At 47.8% G+C, this 19549-nt stretch overlaps 9 protein-coding genes across 9 annotated transcripts; 3 read left to right on the top strand and 6 right to left on the bottom strand.

Moving 5' to 3' along the window:
• Positions 1-2440: 2440 nt before the first annotated feature.
• GIQ15_00267 (lipase/serine esterase) lies at positions 2441-3869 on the bottom strand (the record flags this gene model as incomplete). Its single annotated transcript, XM_033547684.1, has 2 exons — positions 2441-3752; positions 3805-3869. 2 exons carry the CDS (start codon positions 3867-3869, stop codon positions 2441-2443), a joined length of 1377 nt encoding a protein of 458 aa, XP_033408635.1.
• Positions 3870-4503: 634 nt separating this feature from the next.
• On the top strand, positions 4504-6495 carry GIQ15_00266 (RNA exonuclease 3; the record flags this gene model as incomplete). The annotated part of the gene is made up of 1 exon (XM_033547683.1): positions 4504-6495. The coding sequence occupies one exon, from the start codon at positions 4504-4506 to the stop codon at positions 6493-6495; it is 1992 nt and encodes a 663-aa protein (XP_033408634.1).
• A 428-nt stretch (positions 6496-6923) lies between these two features.
• Positions 6924-7629, bottom strand: GIQ15_00265 (60S ribosomal protein L22; the record flags this gene model as incomplete). Its single annotated transcript, XM_033547682.1, has 4 exons — positions 6924-7050; positions 7121-7317; positions 7392-7433; positions 7615-7629. 4 exons carry the CDS (start codon positions 7627-7629, stop codon positions 6924-6926), a joined length of 381 nt encoding a protein of 126 aa, XP_033408633.1.
• A 362-nt stretch (positions 7630-7991) lies between these two features.
• GIQ15_00264 (translin) lies at positions 7992-9154 on the bottom strand (the record flags this gene model as incomplete). Its single annotated transcript, XM_033547681.1, has 8 exons — positions 7992-8069; positions 8141-8290; positions 8358-8443; positions 8518-8620; positions 8677-8810; positions 8868-8921; positions 8996-9032; positions 9089-9154. The coding sequence occupies 8 exons, from the start codon at positions 9152-9154 to the stop codon at positions 7992-7994; spliced, it is 708 nt and encodes a 235-aa protein (XP_033408632.1).
• A 1152-nt stretch (positions 9155-10306) lies between these two features.
• Positions 10307-11471, bottom strand: GIQ15_00263 (uncharacterized protein; the record flags this gene model as incomplete). The annotated part of the gene is made up of 3 exons (XM_033547680.1): positions 10307-10688; positions 10867-10941; positions 11140-11471. 3 exons carry the CDS (start codon positions 11469-11471, stop codon positions 10307-10309), a joined length of 789 nt encoding a protein of 262 aa, XP_033408631.1.
• A 591-nt stretch (positions 11472-12062) lies between these two features.
• Positions 12063-14011, top strand: GIQ15_00262 (protein-tyrosine phosphatase; the record flags this gene model as incomplete). Its single annotated transcript, XM_033547679.1, has 3 exons — positions 12063-12117; positions 12183-12723; positions 12781-14011. 3 exons carry the CDS (start codon positions 12063-12065, stop codon positions 14009-14011), a joined length of 1827 nt encoding a protein of 608 aa, XP_033408630.1.
• Positions 14012-14619: 608 nt separating this feature from the next.
• GIQ15_00261 (uncharacterized protein) lies at positions 14620-15389 on the bottom strand (the record flags this gene model as incomplete). The annotated part of the gene is made up of 2 exons (XM_033547678.1): positions 14620-14930; positions 14984-15389. The coding sequence occupies 2 exons, from the start codon at positions 15387-15389 to the stop codon at positions 14620-14622; spliced, it is 717 nt and encodes a 238-aa protein (XP_033408629.1).
• A 1215-nt stretch (positions 15390-16604) lies between these two features.
• GIQ15_00260 (alpha/beta hydrolase fold-3 domain-containing protein) lies at positions 16605-17829 on the top strand (the record flags this gene model as incomplete). The annotated part of the gene is made up of 4 exons (XM_033547677.1): positions 16605-16911; positions 16989-17414; positions 17477-17661; positions 17731-17829. The coding sequence occupies 4 exons, from the start codon at positions 16605-16607 to the stop codon at positions 17827-17829; spliced, it is 1017 nt and encodes a 338-aa protein (XP_033408628.1).
• A 428-nt stretch (positions 17830-18257) lies between these two features.
• On the bottom strand, positions 18258-19042 carry GIQ15_00259 (uncharacterized protein; the record flags this gene model as incomplete). The annotated part of the gene is made up of 2 exons (XM_033547676.1): positions 18258-18872; positions 18941-19042. 2 exons carry the CDS (start codon positions 19040-19042, stop codon positions 18258-18260), a joined length of 717 nt encoding a protein of 238 aa, XP_033408627.1.
• Positions 19043-19549: the final 507 nt, after the last annotated feature.

Genomic DNA, 19549 nt, shown 5'->3' with positions numbered 1-19549 from the left:
AAGGAGCGTTGGAAGTAAAATAAATAGATGGCTATTAAAATAAATCAAGGGAGAATAGAGGAGCCTATTATATGCCAGGCCCATTTCATATAATCAGTAGGTATTTAATTTATTTTCGGCTCAGGAAGCAGGCGGAACAAATGACGCCCATCAATCGATCTTACTAAGTACCTAAACAACCTGGTTCTCCACCGACCTAAGACGCCGCTCGAGAACTGTAGCGGAATTGCAGGTTGAAAAGTTACCAAACTTCCCCCCTTGTTATTAATGGTCGAACCACGGAATCTACCAGCCCTCAATTTCATCCGCCTATTCTTCCCTTTCCCTCCATGATATTCGACGATCCTATGCTACTCTATTGCCGCACATGCTGATATCATCCACTAGATACTGTCATATTGAGATGGACAACTCCGCCTCCGATCTCCTCCATCCTTTCCACGGCCCACAACGGGAATACACACTTGCAACCTTAAACGTATATCAATTTATCTCATTCGGTACCGAGCAGAGATGAAAACACAGAGTAACGGCAAAGGCGAAGATCCACAGTAGCGGTCGAGGGCAAATATATCCCTCTCCGAGACGTGATGTTAATCTTTGCAAAATATGAAACATCCCTACCTCCGGCTAGCCAATGGTTAGGGGAGATCTCTTGAAGGGAGTCTCCATTAAAGCCATTTTGTTCCGGAGAACAGGGGAGTGACGGGAGTATACCGAGATATAGGCCCGTCTTAATTTAGGGTTTGATATTTGTCGCCTTTAAAGACACCCGGACGGCATTGATTGACGATGACGAGATGGGCGTACGGAGTAGTCGGTCACAGAATTGCTCCTTAGATTTGCCCCATTGATACTCAGCTTTGTGATGGCTTGATGCAGCAAAGAATAAGTTTCCAATGTATTTTCAAAGATGATCCCTACGGTGCACATATGTGCTCCTCCTAAATATCCGGGGATTGTCTCCACGAGTTTCTTCCGTGTGGGTGTGGATAGGTGGAAATGATGACGCTACGCTGCATATCCTATCTATAGTGTTATCACACCTACCTTATACTACCAAACGTAGAATCATATCTCGATTTTCATACCTTAAGATTGGGCAAAGATACCACGGACATGTATTTAATTCTACCCTCCTTTTACAAGGCACTTAGAAACATACACACCGCCGCGTAGTATTGTGAATGCAATCCCCATCATCACTTTGTAGGATCCCGATGGACCCTTCTCCACCCGATGGTGGAGATATTGACATACAGTAATAGGCTGCACGATGCAGGATGGTACTCTTGCTCAGGGATCAACAAACAGAGAAAATGAGGCGATGTCCGTAGATGGTGGTATCGATATCTTGCGAGCCCTGAATGTTCCAGTCAGTGATGTATGATTTGAGTACGGAGTAACGGGTAAGCTAGTCACCGTCTGAACGGCTTACCCTGAAACTACGAAACAGCTAACATATATATCGACCAGTTTCATCTTATTGATTGACAGTATTATTGGAATAACGAGTTGCCGATTGGCATACCCCTGGGAACGACAGTGCCCCCCTGCACCCCCTATCTTCTTACTTAATAACTTCTTGCCATCCTTGCCTACAACTCCACAACAAATCAAACATCCCATTCGCTTTCACGCCCGAACCGAGCGTCAACTGTCGACATGAATGTTACGCAGCGATGGACGATGTGCTTTCAGCATTTGCCGGTGCGGCTCCTCTATGACGTCACAAGCCAAGACAGGCAAACGCTCGGATCTCAGTGGTTGGACCATGAGCTTAAGTGGACCTTTGTTGACTAAGGCGGGCTTGGCAGGCGCAGTTTACTTTTGTGGCGGGCGGCGCTTCCTCGGAAGACGAAGTTGCGCTCAGGGGTAGCCATCGGTTGGGCTGGGTACGAGGTAGTGTCTATTGTCTAAGTGATTATGTTCTAAAAGGAGTAATCCGAGTATATATACATGTGTCAGACCAATACCGTGTCAAATCCCTGGAGCCGGGATTTATCTTGGCAGTGAAGTATGTATGTATATAAAAAATGGATCCCGAGGGCAGTTGATAGTAATGTTCCGCGAGACTGTATTAGTTGCATATACGGTGTAAAACGAGCCGGGATGGCAAAATCCCCTCCATCTGCAGGTATAGTGTGTTTTTGTGAAGTAGTGACGGTGAAATCAGTAGATTTCTCAATTGCGCCGGAGACCTGCACGGTTGCAAGGATATCGACGACAGAATAAGTATCTGAGAGTGCGGTGGCTGGCGGGTGGTGAGGGTCCCAACATCCTTGTGCAAAAAAATGATTAATTTATCCCACCATGCGCCACGACATGGTACCCCACGGAACCCCTCGATCTTGGTGTATATTCGTAGAGGTAGTAGCTAGTAATGCACGGGCGTAACTGGCGGTCGACAAAATGACATGAAAGCAGGTGAATATCGGCTTCAGATGCGGAACTCCTCCTCTATCCAGTGCCTCACAACAATCTTCCCTTCCTTAAACGACTCCCTAGGCATCCTCACGATGATAGCTGCATGACTATGCCGCACTTGATGGATATAGACCGGGTACTTGCGGAATCCCACTGAGTCAAGATTGTCAATAATTCGGAACTGAGCGGTGGTTAAAGCAAGGGTAGGAAAGGGGGCATCTCCTTCTTCGTGGGTAGTGGTGTTATCCGCGCATTGATGAGGTTCCTTTGAAGTAGATGCAGCTTCCGCGCGTTCTGGTTGAGTAGAATTTGGGTATTCGCTGCTCGCACCATGGGGACCCTCTTCCGGAACTGGGTTCGAGATATACTCCGGCTTCTGTGCAGCATTGGCAGTTTCGTACATGTCCTCGACAGCGTTCCGGAACCCCTCCATAATTAGTGGGACCCTATATGTATTGTAAAATACCCCGGATCTACCTTGCTCGTGGAGACGGATGCGTTTCTCGCTCAGAATAGTCTGATACGCTGCGTTCACAACGAATATCACGGACGCAAAACCGACGACGGTAAATAAGAACAACCGAAACGGGAGCACTGATATCGTCGACCGCGCGGTTGATGCTAGCCAACCAATTAGGGATTGGGATTTTGGTCTAAGAAGTATTGGCCGATCAGGATTAATGACTACCGGCGCGTAACCATCGACATAGCTTATTGAGAGATCATCCACTTGTGTAAAGGGATCCGTCCTAGATATCGCAGTCGTGTAATAAACGGCACTAAGGTCGTTAACAGCATTTGCATAGAGGGTTCGATGTCTGAATTTCGCAAGCGCAAGCATAAATATGCTTCCAGGGGTAGCAAGGATGCTGAGAAGCGGCTTTCCAGTGTCGCGGAATGAATCAATCATGAAGAGTTGTCGGCCTGACGTTGAGACGCATCTGGCACCGAGTACATTCCAGAAATGGCTTTTCCTTGCGGGGCTTCTCACGCCAACATGCGGCGATGCAAAAGTAGTAAAGTTGACCGGCTCTATGTCATCGAAATACCCCTTCGCATAGAGTAGACCGATGGCATATCGAGCGATTAGCCCGCCCAGTGAGTACCCTACAACGCTCAGCTTGCGAATCTTGCATCCTTGCTCCGCAGAGCTCCTTATCGCCTCCTCGACCTCATGCGCTACTCGCTCTCCGCCAAGCTCAATGCCATCGTAGGTGAGGGTTCCTGCATTGCTTTTCGGGCACAGGATCTGTAGTGACGATTCCTCATACTTCTCTCTTAGGGAGGAAACTATATAATCAAGATGTGTCGGGTTGCCCCAGAGTCTGATAACGACGTTAGTTCTTGTACTTCTCTTCTCTTGTCACATCAACTCACCCGTGAATCAGCACGCAAAGGTGCTCTGCCTTCGCCTGTTTAGGCAGCAGATTGCTTTCCTCCATAGTTAGTAATTCGCCGGGGTATACAAGAACGAACAACTCGGCGGGTTGCCATCCATATTTTGTATTCCTCCTTTGGACGTCACTTTGCTGGTGCCTGCCGGAGATAACGGAGGAATTAACGGATGAGCCGTTTGCACTGTTTGCATCCACCGTCGACCTTCTGAGAGAAACGAGCGAACGTTCTCAGATAGAGCTCCGTCCGTCAACACAGCTCTATCAATCAGTTAATTATCCCTTTTAACCACTGACCACCGTGTTCAAACGCTCATTTGCTCCGTTGACTTAAATAGTTACCGAAGAAACTCACTCAACAACTATCAGCCTTGCCCTAAAAGGAACCTCATACGACCTTGCCTACCTGCCACATAAACTAAACTAGACCCCTACCGTTCTAAGCATATGAGGCATGAGCTAAAGATTGATGCTCTCTTCATTACTTTACTATGCAAAGCCGTTTAGTAGACTGATCGCCGTCACTCCCGGCCCGAATTTTATCGCTCTCGAAGTTGACATTACGATTCCTTTCGCAGCCCTCGATACTCGATACCCGTATGCGTCAAGGATATAATTTAATGGAACCTGAGTCTAAAGCTGGAATCCTGTACCCTTGTTTGTGAGGTGAAGGCGGAAAACAATGTTCGGCTCACTGGGGCTATTTAGCGCAGTGCCTTGCCCCCAGAACGGCCGTTGCAACATAATAAATTGCATCTTTGCGCACAAAGAAGTCAATTCTATAGCCGCTGTTACACCCGTCGCTGACTCCAACAAGGCAACAAGTTCCCACCTTGAAATAACTTCGGGGTTGGCAGCAGATGAACCGCATCGGAAAAGGCGACGGCTATCTGATGATGGGAAGAGTGGTTCCAAGGTGGTGAGCCATTCTCCTCATGAAGGGGACACGGCTGCTGCCCAACGTGGTTCCACAGCCACACAACGTCTTCGAAACGATGTTCATAATCTTAGCTCTTTGAAGAAACGTGTCTCTCCACCCCCAGTGGCTCGAGCTACAGAACGTTCAAATGCGGCAGAGGGGTTAAAGAAGAATCGGGACAACAGCCCTAAACTGAACATCTCTCAAGACGCCAGTTCGTTACCAACAAGACATATAAAGAAAGAAACACTCAATCCGAGACACTTGTCTAAACCCCCAGCATCACACGCCATTCGCATGTCTATCCTTATAAAACTGCATGGTGCAATGGTGCGTCTCAATGAAGAGCTTAAGAAATCTAACGACCAATCGAAGAAGTGCTTGACCTTATCCGCCGATGAGCTGGTATCAATGGCTTTGGACGAAGAAGAAAAAATTGCGAAGGAGTCTCCTGCTGTTTATTCAAACGTCATCAAACTACGTATAGTGAAATTAACCAAGATGAAGCCGCAGGAGTGGCAGGAACTTGTTTTGGCCTTCATTCGACCTGATAGTTTACCGGCGGAGATAAAAGGCCCAAACATACCACCGAAACCTGTACTAACGGGATTGAGCGTTGAAGAAGAAAGGGCAGTCCTCTCGACTCTATATGCTTCTTCAGATGATTTGAAGAGACTTGAGTACGTCACCTCTCCCCCATCGGAGGAAGACATTGCTTCCGCAAAACGTGGCATTGAAGCCTCCCAGGGATGGGAGAAGTGTGATCGATGCAACGGGAGGTTCCAAGTCTTCCCAGGTAGGCGAGCAGATGGTGCCCTAACGTCTTCGGGTCCATGCGTTTATCATTACGCCAGGCCAATTCGGCCACCCAAGAATAAAACAGATCATATTGTGGGACAAAAGGAGTTTTACTACCCTTGTTGTAAAGAAACCGTGGGAACGTCTCCAGGATGCACCAGGGTAGACTCTCATGTTTTTAAGGTGACTGATATGAAGCGGCTAGCCGCCACAATGCAGTTTGAGAAAACACCACGGCAAACGGCAAAGCAGGCACTGCCACCAGTTTGTTTCGATTGCGAGATGGGATACACCACGCTAGGACTGGAAATGATCCGTTTGACAGCTGTAAGCTGGCCAGAAGGGAAGCTACTCATTGACGTTTTAGTTAGACCAATTGGGGAAATTTTGGATCTCAACACTCGGTACTCTGGAGTTCAGCCAGAACAATTTGCAAATGCTACTCCCTACAAAGGTAGTCATATGTCTACTTCTACATATGATCAGGCTGATTGTGGCAACAAGCTACAAATGGTTGAATCACCCGCCGCAGCAAGAGCATTACTCTTCCAACACCTACAACCAGAGACGTCTCTCCTTGGTCATGCTTTAGAGAATGATCTGAACGTCTGCCGTATAATTCACCCTACCATTGTTGATACTGTGTTATTATACCCCCATCCAGCGGGCCTTCCGATGCGGAACGGCCTTCGGGCTCTCACAAAGAGGTATCTTGGTCGAGATATCCAAGCCGGAGGGGGCACTGAGGGTCACGACTCTATAGAAGATGCAAAGGCTACCGGAGACCTAGTGAGGTTCAAGGTAGGCGAGAAATGGAAAACTTTGAAACGGTCTGGCTGGGAGCTCCACGATGGAAAGTTGATTGATCCCACCAAAGCCGAGAAGGCTGATAAAGAATCCCGAGTTCTTGAGGCTGCCGTTGGTGTTAAGAGGAAGGCCAACGATGACAACGAGTGATGCATTATTGTCCTATTTAGTTGTCCACTTATCATGCCCACTCAGCAAGCACAAGATACCCCCTTGTTATTTTATATAGATGCGCCCTACGAGTAGTTGAATTTTTCCTTACGAGGGCTTGCTTACTGTTCATTACGAGTTACGATAAGAGTTTCTAGAGAGGAAGAGCGGTAAGGCCAACGAGTCGATTGGACTGGAAATAGAAGGGATGAGCGTAACATGCAAGCTTCGTCATCAATCATAATGCTCACAAACATGCTACCAGATATCATAGAGTTGAACTGGGTCAAATATCCCCGACCATCCATGTGTAAAATCTATTCACCCCTCTGCAAATCCTTCATCAGAACTCAGATGACCCTGTCACCTACAGAACGTACATAGCCTTAACTTTTAATAGAAAAAATTCAGTTATGTGGTCGTCCTGTTTACTCGTCATCCTCCTCGGCCTCGTCCTGGACGATGTTGTAGAATCGGAGCTCGTAGACACCCTTGGAGGCGGAGACAACACGGAGCCAGTCACGGAGCTGTTGCTTCTTGAGGAACTTCTTCGTCCTGAATTGAGATAGTGGTAAGTATACAGCTAGCATTATTGTTGGGATAGGATTAATCTGTGGTAACATACAAGTACTTGAGGTATCGGCCGGAGAAAGGAATGTGAGTGATAACCTCAATCTTGCCATCACCGACCTGGGAGATCTGGACAGCTTCGCCAAGGTTGCCTACACGGCCCTCAACCTTGATCTTGTCGTGCAAGAACTTCTCGAAAGCGGAGACATCGAAGATCTTGTCGTTGGCGGGTTGAGAAGCGTTGATGATGTACTATATCGATCCGTGTTAGAGTACGAACTTCTATTGCATGGCGCAATGGGATTATAGGAAAAGCGCAAACATACCTTCTTGGACACCTTTTGCTGCTTGCCTTTAGCAGAACGGGCCTGTTATTTGTATTTGAACCACCCAAGGCGGGTAAGAATGAGTTAGCCTACTGCTCCCATTGTGATATATTGTCGCTTCCTTGAAGGTCTCTTATTCCCCTTTCCCTTGGAGGGGAAGAGAAGAATGTCGAGATTGATTTCAAGGGGGAACAGCAAAGCGATTCTCGATAGGTGAACGTACAGAAGCGGAAGCCATTGTGACGACGGAGGGGTTATATGGGTGATATAGGCCGCAAAGAGGTGAATATCCTGCGGAGTTGCTTTGTCGAGTTGGTGGACGTGGTTTTAGATAATTTTTCGTTGGAGCTTCGATTATTAACGAGTTGGAAGTTGCGCTGAGAACTCTTGGCGTGGTGGGATTTAGGGTTAGGGCATGGATGATACACGTGATGATATAAAAGCTTCGCGCAAGATAACAAGATGAACAAACGAACAAGATGATGACCATTTGTATGTACCAGGTAGTCTGGAGAACATTTATTATGGTCCTGGCCGTATGCCTAGGAGATAAGAACATAACATCCCATTTAATGCCGGATGTTGCCGCCTAAACTCGATCTATGCATCACCAGCTCCCTTTCTAGGAATCAGGTTTCGGAGTGACAGGTCATACACCACGTCCTCGACCTTTTTGACCTACATTTATAGACCTATTAGCATTTGATAGTACTAGGGATCCATCGACGAGGCTAGAAAAAGTTACTCACGTTATACTTGATTCCATCACTGCGTTTCCTCAACGAGTCGTTCTTGAGATTGAGTAGCTGGAACCCCGCGTGAAGATCAGAGATAAAGGCGTGAATTTGTAAAGGTCTCGTGTAGTCGCCAAGGGTAACCGAGTTGACAGCGAGTCGGGACTAGATTGAAGTCAGTTATACTTAACAGGAGCAGCGGGAAGACGGGGCAGTAGTGTGGCAGGCTCACCAGCTCCTCAACAAGCGAGATGAGAGCCTGTAGATACTCTTCAATGGTAAGATGAAAAGCGTCCTGGTCCTTTAGATTGACGGGAACTGTATTTCAAGTGCCGTTAGATCCCTTACCATTCATAATTCATACAAGTTGGGACAAAAAGTGAGTTGCAAACCTCCAAGAAATTTCCCGACATCCTCAATAGTCATGAAGCTTGACTTTTCACCAACAGCCTCCTTCATGCCGCCCAGCCAGCTGCAGAACTCGATTGAGAATACCTGTAACCGTAAGTCAGCGGTTGTTGACGCCATGTAGATAGGATATGGAAGAATACCAAGTTCTGCAACTCTCTGGTCCAGAGATAGTTATACTTGTAGAATGGATGTTTAGAAGCAACTGTCACCAGTTTGACGATACCGTCCCGCTGCGCTGAGATCTCTCTGGTCGCATCGTCGAGGATTGGGGTTACTACAGTATTGGGTCAATACGCGTAGAAATCTAGGTATAACAGCCTATTTCACATACCTTGGGCTGGGGGCGTAGAGTGAGCTCGCGACAGAAGTGCCTGGACGGTTCTGCCTGAGTAAACGATATGGATTAGTTTCCCAGAGGGGAATGCCGTGTAGACAAGAGGATTTTCATCAGCAAGATACCTCGTTTGGAGAGTTCCTGGACTATTTCTTGAATTTCCTGGACAACCTTGTGTTAGTTATTTAGGTACGCAGTGAGGCTTGGTGGGAGCATACATCACGGATCTTTGACTCTTCGTCAATTTTCAACTGTAAGTCTTCAAATATCGACGTGTCAATCATCTTGAGTCGGTTGTCTGGAGGTGAGAATAACAGGTGCAAAGGGTGCGTCGATAGAATGTATGTACGCTGGATGGACTTTTACTTTTGCGACATAGGCTTTAAATATGCGAGATCTTTGTTTACAAGACGACCCGACAACGCTACATAAACAGTTTAAAACTTATACTCCAGGCAGTATGTTAAACGACCATGCCAGTGTTTGTTAAATACACCTTTTCAAGGCTGCCGTGATATATGAATCACCGATGGTGTTGTAGAGCCAGGCTCAACGCAGCGGACCAGGGTTTATTTTATCCCAGGATGCTAGTTAAGCAGTAATGGAGTGTGCTAGTTACATTTGGCTACCGTATTATCTACTCCGTTGCTAGACTGCCGCCATATCGTCACAAGCCTCCCATACAGGTGCAATACATGCCTCCATCATCCTGATAGAACAACACATATCCTCCAACGACATATTGAATATCCATGCTCAACTCTGAACGTACTCTCTTCTTCAACACTTCAGCAAGCCGAAGATATCAATGAAAAAAGGGTTGTTCGCGTCGATCAGTGGTAGTGTAAGACCGATGACACAGTGCGAAGAGACATGCGCAAGCACAGAGGTCTTATCGCAAGGTACAAAAATAAGAATAATCTTTGTTGTATTCCTTAGAATACTTTCAGAGATTAAACTGAAAAGAACAGATACTACACTTGATCTAAGCCATAATGGCAAAGAGAGCTGGAGAAGAAAAGAAAAAAGAGTCAAAAGAAGTCGGGGGGCAGGAGACATTTATACCTGCTGCGGGTGGGGCGCCCACTAAGCGAGGTTTCAGTGGGCCACTCTCATTGGTTGGACCTTCGGAATGAATAATGTTTCTCCGGAATAGACGGAAGAATATTTCACCATGTTCCGGTCCGTATTGGGTATTCCATGCTTGGGAGTCGTGGAGGAGAATGGTGGAAGGCAGAGGCTATAGACGGTGATGACTAGTCAAGTGCTTAGATCGCTGTGTAGATGTGTTTCTCTGCTTGAGTTGATTTGATTACTGGTATATTTGGGGTAATATCGGCATTAACATGTAGCTAATACAGTGATGGTCATACATTTGATGGACACCCAGAAGAAGCGATAGCCAGCGCTTCCTTTTATTATAGCAAGAGTAGACATTACGATGACCTCCCGAGCTCAGCATCTAAGACATCGACATCCAACTCTTCCATGACCCGGACAACCACGCTTAGCGAGTCCATAAACGCATTGACTGCTACCCGTAGCATCCTGTTGGTAGTTGCTCTATACTCGGTCTCCAGAACGGTCAGACATTGCTCGCTGCCTTCACTAGCAGTGTCTGTTGTAGTCTGTCCTGCTTTATCCCCCTCCGCTGTTGGATTTGCTTGTATTTCTGTTTGCGACGTAGGGATGCTGGACGAATGTGGGCTTGCGAGACGAAATGTGCGCTTGACCAGCGGAGATAGCTCGAGGTCTACCTGTAGTGCGCGAAGAGCAGAGGAAGCCAGACGATGTGAGGGGAGCGGTACGGAGATTATTCTAAGTAGATATCGTGGGTGTTAGTGCTGTGTCTTGTACCAGTGTGCGGGGTGAGAGATGCGTGGAATGCTGGTGGCGAGCTGGTTAGAAGACCGCGCGTAACGTACAGAGAGTAAGGAAAAGCCGAATCGACGGCTTGCAAGGATTGTGCCATGGCTATATGGGTTGGTCGACGTACGTGGTGGTGTCGTCAATAGAGTGCGTGTTGAAGTGGCTTGAGTGATCTGATGGCGGGGCTGCCTCGGTATCTTCACTGGATGATAGTTATGTCACAGTATGATATGATACCCTGAAGAGACGACACATTCACGTTAACTGCTGAGGAATGAGAATATCTCGGTGTTGTTAGTAGTCGTAGGGTTGTTACAACAGCTCGCAGTATGATGGCCACAAAATTAGACTTGACTTGTGGAGCAGCGAGGAACATTACACTAGGCACTACACCAGGTACTCCGTATTCAGCTGCGTGCCAACTATTCCTTCAGCCGCGAGCCCTGCATCCATGCGGCTGTCTGGTCGGATAAATATCCTGGAGTACTCCGTAGAGCTCTGGGGTAAAGCCGTTGGAGTATGTTGCCGTCTCCGTATGATCCAGGTAGACACGATGATCTCGCTACCGAGGCACATCAGAGGCACATTATGCAGTGGCACAGGGGATCTCCCGGCCGGACACAGCGTCGTGGCCACGCTGTATTGTCGCCCTGTGTCTCGTCTCGCCTGTGTCTCGTCTCGCCTGTGTCTCGTCTCGCCTGTGTCTCGTCTCGATGCTGTGTCCGTCGCCATGGAGCGTGGAGGTTGCCCTGGTCTTCCGTCTGTTTGTTTTGGTCTCGACGTTCCTAGCGCCCGCCCTTGCACTAGGCCTAAACAGGCAAAAGAGCCCCACCATGAAGTCCCTGGCCAATCACGTTATCCATTCTCACGTGGTTGCCGGGCCAACCACGTGACGCTAACCCGATTAGGACACGTGACAACATAACAAGCAGCGGTGGTCCAAGCGTCCAAGTCTCTTCTGTTTTTGGTTCCTGGGCCCAAAACAACATCAACAACACCAACAACATCATAATAACATCATAATAAACATAACAACAACCTTGCCCCGTCGCAGATTTATTATCTCTCCATATCCTTCTCCCAGGCCATCCTCACTCACTCACACACTCTCTATCCACCTTATCCTTCTTTCAGCATCCTTACTCTTCATCTATACTTCCTCACGCTCGATAATGCTGCTTTGATCTTGCGACATCTCACTCTGTTATACGATCTCGCGCACACCCTTGCTGCCATTGCCATCTGTAAGAGCAGGTGCTGTCACTGCTCCTCGCATCGCATTCGCTTCCATCGTTCCCAATTAAAGACATCGATCCTCTCACGATGCCTGCGTCTGCGTCCACGGGAATGTTCGGCGCCCCGATCGAGTACATACAAGGTACATTGGCAGATTCGCCTACCTCCTCTGATTGCTAGAGAGCCCTCCTTGCTCACTCTTTATAGATCGCCTTTACCTGGCTTCGTACTATAGCCCTCCCACCGAGAATACTCCGTTTCCGTTTCTCGCTGCACCACCAAAATCGCCTAGCAAGAGGCGAGCCGGGGCAAACACCCCGTCCAGGAAATATCAGGCGACCAAGACTCCAATATATTTCAATATAGATGGACTCCTTCTGTATAACGCTTTCCACGCAGACTTTGGCCCGCTCCACATCGGTCACCTCTACCGGTTTGCAGTGCATTTCCATGAGATCCTGGGTGACCCCGAAAACACCGACAGACCAGTCGTTCTGTGGACTAAGCCAGACCCGAGGAGCCGGGCGAATGTTGCATGTGTCGTAGCTTGCTACATGGTTTTGATTCAATCATGGCCTCCTCATCTTGCCTTGGCTCCGATTGCCCAGGCCGACCCTCCCTACATGCCATTCAGAGATGCAGGCTACAGCCAGGCGGACTTCGTTCTCACCATCCAGGACGTGGTATACGGTGTGTGGAAAGCAAAGGAGGAAGGATTATGTGGCCTGAAGGATTTCAGCCTGGAAGAGTAAGCCGCTACCCTTTGTCGACACTCTCAAGAGACCACCCTGTTAACATCACATAGATATGAAAAGTACGAACGAGTAGATATGGGCGATTTCAACTGGGTCACACCAAGCTTCCTTGCGTTTGCGTCGCCTCAGCATTCTCCAATCGCACCTGTTCCTCAGAACACCCCCGAATTCGCTGCCCTGCCTTTCACCGTCGAGCAGGTCCAAGATAGCGAGTTGCCACTCCCCTTCAAGAATGTCCTCACGCATTTCTCAACGAGAAACGTTGGCCTGGTCGTGCGATTGAACTCCGAGCTCTATAGCCCATCGTACTTTACCGCATTGGGAATAAACCATATTGACATGATCTTCGAAGACGGAACATGCCCGCCACTCCCATTGGTAAAACGGTTTATCAAGATGGCACACGAGATGATCACAATCAAGGAGAAGGGGATTGCAATTCACTGCAAGGCCGGTCTGGGGCGAACTGGCTGTTTAATAGGAGCGTACCTCATCTATCGACACGGATTCACCGCCAACGAGATCATCGCGTTCATGCGATTTATGCGCCCAGGCATGGTTGTCGGCCCACAACAGCATTGGCTCCATTTGAACCAAGGCAGTTTCCGTGAATGGTGGTTTGAAGATCAGCTCAAGGAGAAGCTTTCCTTGCCTACTCCAACAACTCCTGGACGTACATCCACAAAACAGAGATTGAACAGCAGTCAAACGGCGACGCCTCCACATGGAAACCAGGCCAAGAGAGCCGCGCTTGGTGAAATTGACACAAACGAATCGTGCAACGGTTACGCAGATGAGAACCTTCCAGCCCCAACCCCAGGACAGCCAAGGAAGTCGCACCGCAAGGACTCAAGGCATCATCCATATGCCCGCACGCCATCTGCAAGTCTAGGAGGCGTCGCTAGCTCTCCAAGACGGGGTGCTTCAAAGGGTCAATCAAGCAACCGTGCCGACAGTGATGAGGAGATACAGGCCCTGGTCAACCGTGTTACTTCTCCACGTACCCCAGTGTCCAATGCCCAGAGATCCATCAGCCATTCTGCGACTATGACTCCTGAGATTGATATCCACGAAGACGTCGAGAACTGGGTTGGAGACTCGGGCTCACCCAAGCCCAAGACGCCAGTCAACTCTAAAAGCGGTAGCGGAGTTCTAGGTGTAAGCAAGCAGCGGTCCAACCCAAGAAGAACTGCAGACGCTCGAGCTGAACCTCGTGGCGTTCGCAAGACAAGTGGAAGGGTTGGAAGTGCCGGCAACATTACCAGAGCGAAGGGTGTTTGATTCCTTCCGTCATAATAAAGCCAGGCTCTTTGTGGCATTTAACGCCATTCCGCCGAAGAAGGTTCATCTTTTCCAAGCAAATTTTGGACATCATGTTTGATTTCATTCTTGTACAGAATCTTACGATCTGCCGTTTTCCCCTTTATTCCTCGTTCTTGTTCTTCCTTGAGGGAGGCCTTTTTTATTCAGCCTTTAGTTCAGTTGTTCTTTTTTTTTTCCTTTTTCGTTCCTGAATGATTTATGCATGGAGGGAAGTTTCGGAGTTATGCGTGTTCGGTTTATTGTGGGTGTCTTACGATATTGTTACTTACTGCTTGTTTAATGTCTTCTTTTCCTCCTCATTGTCTCATGTTCATTACCTGATTCCCAGTGATAAAAAGCGTCTGCTGGAGGCATGACATGGAGTTTACATAGCCGAGACAAATAAGAAATGGGATCTATCAAATTTAATTTTCACTTCCTTTCTCCATTCGTTTTGATAAACCGGTTTATCTGTGGATTCATAATCTAATATGGGCCACAAAAACTTGGTCATGAATCATAAATCGTAAATTGGATTTCGCATCTAGGTCAACTAATGCCATCCAGGTAGGAAAGTGACTTCAAGTCTACAAATCCTTGACGCTATCCATTGCCTTTTTCCAGTATCCCTTTCGCTCCTCGGTGACAGTTGTCCCAATACACTCGGTCAGATACTTGGACCAGCCATCCTCTGAGCCAGACTGTAGCGCTGTCCTGACAGCGGGGGTACACTGGGTCGTTAGGAACCAGGCCGCAGATCCAAAGTCATAATCGTCATTGGACAATAGGAGCCCCAAAACCGCGTCGACATTAGTGAATTTCGGGCCGATCATTGCAGCTAGCCCTGAGAGAGACTGGGCGTAGAGAGCGTTGAAGTTGGGCATTTGCATGTTCCGAGCTGGATTAAGCGTTAGAATATAGTGATATGTGAAAGGGATAGGTTAAACGTACTGCCCTGTCCAGGTCTACCGGGGAAAACATTCTTCTGATACTTGAACTCGCCCGACTCCAAGGCGATCAGGCTTATAATAGCAGCCATCTCAGGCTTAGAGGTAATCTTGTACTTCTCAAAGGAGTGGATGAGTGGCTCTGCGGCCTGAGAGGCGCTTCGGCATTGTCCTTCTGCCTTTGGCGCAGAGACGCATGGTTCCGCGGCTGATCCGGGAGCGATATTCTTTAAGGCTTTGATCATAGCATCTTTGGAAATTCCTGAGCTTGAACTGCCAGTTGGTTGAGGAAGGGGAAGTCCGTAGTGAGGGCTAGGGGCTGGGGCTTCGTAGCAGTCGTCTTGGGGGTCTTCGTTCGCAGAGACGTATGAGACTGCCAGGAGTAGTATGGTGGTAGATAGGAAACGCATGATGGAGGAGTCGATATGTCTTTATTTGGTTGCAGGATGTATGCGGCTGTATGAAGTCAAGAGTTCATAGAGTCTTATTGGTAGTTAGTTAGAGAAGATATCTTTTGGAAGCAGAAGAAATCCCCATGATATATATTCCACAGGACCGGCACCTGGTGAAGGAGCCCCCTCGGCAACTCTGTGATCATCCATCAAGTAGGCTGTCACGCTAAGATAGGTTTCAGATACTTGGTGACTCCATATTCACCCTGAAAGTCGGCTTTTGCCTGGGTCTGATTGTTGATCTAGGACTTCTCATAGGCCTAAGAGGCGTTTCCCCAGGGGCTAAGCTTTCAGCAATGCTTGTCTTCACCTCTAGTCGGAGATATCCAGGACTCGAGCGGGCTGCCCCTGAATAAAGATTCAATAGCCAATCTCTGCTCGCCTTGCACACTGTTCACTCGTATTCCTTGCAGCCTCTACCGGCGAGGGGTATCATGTTGCCCAGGTGTAATTGGCCACGCCTTCACTCCTCCTCGTGGCAAAGGGGGCACCATCCCGGAGAGTATCTTCGTGGAAAGTGATAAAAGGAGGCAGAGTGATGTTATTCGTTCGCCTCGAGCCCCGTGTTAATCGTCGTGGTGGTGGCCATGCGGGGAAGAGCTGGAGGGATTGTTTCATGTTTGCCGTTGAGGTGAGTGATGAGTGGCTGACGTTCAACCTGGAGAAATGAAGCTTTTGTCGGTCGCCACGACTGGCTGAGGAAAAGATACGCATCACTTTTGCGATATTTATTCGTTAGATCTTCATATTAGAGGCATCAACATGTTGCTCTACGTATACCCTCAAAGGAGTGTAGGTTCGGTACTGTAAGTACGAACTTTGACAAGATAGTGCTTGTTGAGATTTTCTAGGAACGAAACCTGTGGCCAACATGGGGAAACTCAACAGTTCAGGTTTGACTATCTCTCTTTTTATGGACATTTCTCTACACGCATCTTCAAGTGACGCAGAATGATGATCCTCTGGCCCGAAGATAGACGTGGACAAGTGCATTTATTGATGAGAGCAGGGCATATCCATAGGGCGTCCTGGTTGCTGCAATCCGTTTATGCTGCTGCCTAGAAGCAGGGATATGAATCGTATCTCGGACTGACTCTCGGACAATATAAATATCGCCATGTTGACGAGCCTAATACCACGGCAAAAGGAGTGAGAGGAAGAAGCAAGTTTAAGATGGCACAGCTACATGAAGAATGGCTTGCTTTTGAAGCGTCCCTGCCACCAGCCGCTCCTATCACTAATCTACAAGAGAAAAGAAACAATTTCGCGAACTATATCCGCCAGAATAATGCCAATTACCTGGCCGAGATTGAGCCTAGATTTGCGCAGGGTATTACCATCACAAATTCTTCCATAACAGCTAGAGATTCGGTCGATTTTCCAATCAGGATCTACGATTCGGGTGTTTTGGCACCAAAGGCGATTGTCATATTCTATCACGGAGGAGGCCTCACCAGCTGGGACTTGGACACGGAAGATTGTAAGATATTGTTTAGCCCTTATTCTAGGGTACATATTTTTTAGGATATGCGTCCAAGACTAAGGATTACCATCTAGTATTCTGCAGGAGGGTGTCTATCGATGCTAAAACAATTGTGTTTAGCATCGGGTACCGGCTAGCCCCAGAAAACCCATTCCCATTCCCCGTTAATGATGTCTGGGACGGTTTTCTCTATGTCGCCGAGAATCTCAAAACTTTCGTCCCTCGCTATGACGGGGCGTCATCTGTGGATATCATCGTGGCAGGAACTTCTGCAGGAGGCCAATTGGCTGCTGTTATATCTCAGCTAGCCCGCGACTACCAGAGTAATTGCCCCTTGGTTAGAAAATGGCGACTTAAAGGAACCTGTCTTCGCTCCCCGGTAACTGTTTATGGGCCCGATAAGGAGTTTATCCCGCCAATATATCGAGATATGCATGAATCGTGGGCACAGGAATTTGAGGCTGCCGGGCTAACACGGGAAGGGATGAAAGCGACCCACGGTAAGTTTAATACGCAAACACGAGAACACAATATGCATGATTAATTATCTGATATCACGAAGATTATTATACGGTTCCGGACTCTGAAAAGCGTAACCCCCTTGCTTATCCGCTATGGGGAAAACTTGCTGGCCTACCTCCTACATTTATACAGCTATGCGGAGTAGATATACTGCGCGATGATGGGGCATGTTATCTTCAAGGCTTGATTAGATCCGGGGTGGCAGTTCGCGCACAAACATATGTGGTAAGTGAATAAGAGCAGAAATATATTCTTTGAAAAGCCAGCTATTAAACTGATATACTTATTTTAAAGGATCTACCTCATGTTGCATCAGTCAAGGCACCGGAACTAAAGGTCTCGCAGCAATTTGATAAAGACTCAGTAGACGGGATAAAGTTGTTAATGGAATAAGATGGTAAAGGTTTTATTCCGGGAAAATATCTAATAATATAACAATTTGTCTATGGTATCTAGCAAATCTATCGAGTATCCCAAAATAACAGCGCCGAAAAATATATTCCGTATTGACCCAGCCTGCACAACTCGCCGCCTAAAAGGGGATAGGACATAACTAATGGCCAGAACTCAGCCAAACGTCGCGGATCCAGCTACTAAACGACTGGGCTTGAACGGGAATTAAAGCATGTATGTTATAGTCGTCATAATCGTAGGAACCGGATGCTGTGGCTAGGAGATGATGGAGTTGCCAAACCTTACTCCTGGATCCGGCACTCGCAATAGAATCTTGGAGCGAGCGAGTGGTGTCGATTAATATGGTAAATTGTTCGCCTAAATTATATTAGCTCTCTCCCATCGGTTCAATTAGCGTAGATATGGGCTTAGGGAGGGTTACCAAATGTACTTTCGGCCACTCTTACAAGATCAGTTAACCGTGTACGGTCTCCGCACATTCTAAACTCCGTTGGCCATCTGTCCAGGGCTAAAGCTGCAACGATGAAGCGTGCTGCATCCTGTGCAGATGTCATGCATATGGAAGCAGACCGGGCCGAGTTTTCAGTAGGGTATAAAACGTGAGCTGTTTTGGCACGGATGTTTAGGAGGTAGCTGCCTTCATTATCAATGTGAGTTCCACGCCCGATCTGAAACGCAGCCATACCACCAGGGGAAAACCTTTCATAGAAAATACCGCAGACAAAGACAGTGTAATCCATGATACCATGGCCATGGTAGTGGCAGAGGCGGGCAAGACTGCTCGAGTTGCCCCGGTCAAGTAGCTCGGATGCTAGTGCCTGGCCTGGTGGCCCTTCGAATTCAGACGGTACGAATCGACGGACGTGGGACTGGGCGGCAGCATCAATGAGGTTTAATTCTGCAGTGCCTGGTATGGTTGATATCACAGTATCGACCCCTGCAAGGGCATAGCGGAGTTGAGCGGGTTGATCATAGTTAACCCTGACAACCTGCCATCCTTTCGCAGCGAGAGCTTGATTAGGCTATTGATCGTGTTAGCACATAGACTGGAAAGGTAAGATAGATAGATGAATATATTCGTTGTACGCACATTCCTCGATAGGATGATAAAGGGATGTGAAGTCTGAGTAGTTAAGAAATGGGCGATATACTGGGCAAAGCCACCACTCCCTGCTATAGCTATTTTAATCATGGGGAACAGATTCAAATTGCAACAGCAAGCTTCGAAAACCCAACCCCTATGGCGGAAATGTTGTTCTTGACCGTGAATTCAGCACTACCTGGTGTTGGTGATGTGCTTCGTGGGTGTAGGCTCTGGTCTTTCAAGGTGCCAGAAATTGGAACTCAAAAAGAAATTTTGGATAGCTGATAACTGAACAGAGTGATAGATGATATAGAGGTAATTCAAGGAGAACCCTCTAGATCACCGAGCCACCATATTCCATATATAGCTCTGTATACATGGCCATATGTATACATCAGTCATTATGGTGAGGAGTGACGTCCGCCTGCGCAACCCGTAGGCTTTGCCTCTGTAGCCCTTGCGGCTGAAGATAAAATATTCTTCTCATCTTTGACATCAAAATTTGAGTAGGACTTGCAATGGGTGTATTGACACAGCCACCCCTGTTACAAGTTCTGAGGTGCATGCGCTATCATGCGGGGGCTGTAACCCACAGGCGGTAGGAATATATATGTG

The sequence above is a fragment of the Arthroderma uncinatum genome (assembly GCF_011692745.1).
Source record: "Arthroderma uncinatum strain CBS 119779 chromosome Unknown scaffold1, whole genome shotgun sequence".
Classification (NCBI taxonomy): domain Eukaryota; kingdom Fungi; phylum Ascomycota; class Eurotiomycetes; order Onygenales; family Arthrodermataceae; genus Arthroderma; species Arthroderma uncinatum.
This window is presented reverse-complemented; position numbering and strand designations above follow the sequence as displayed.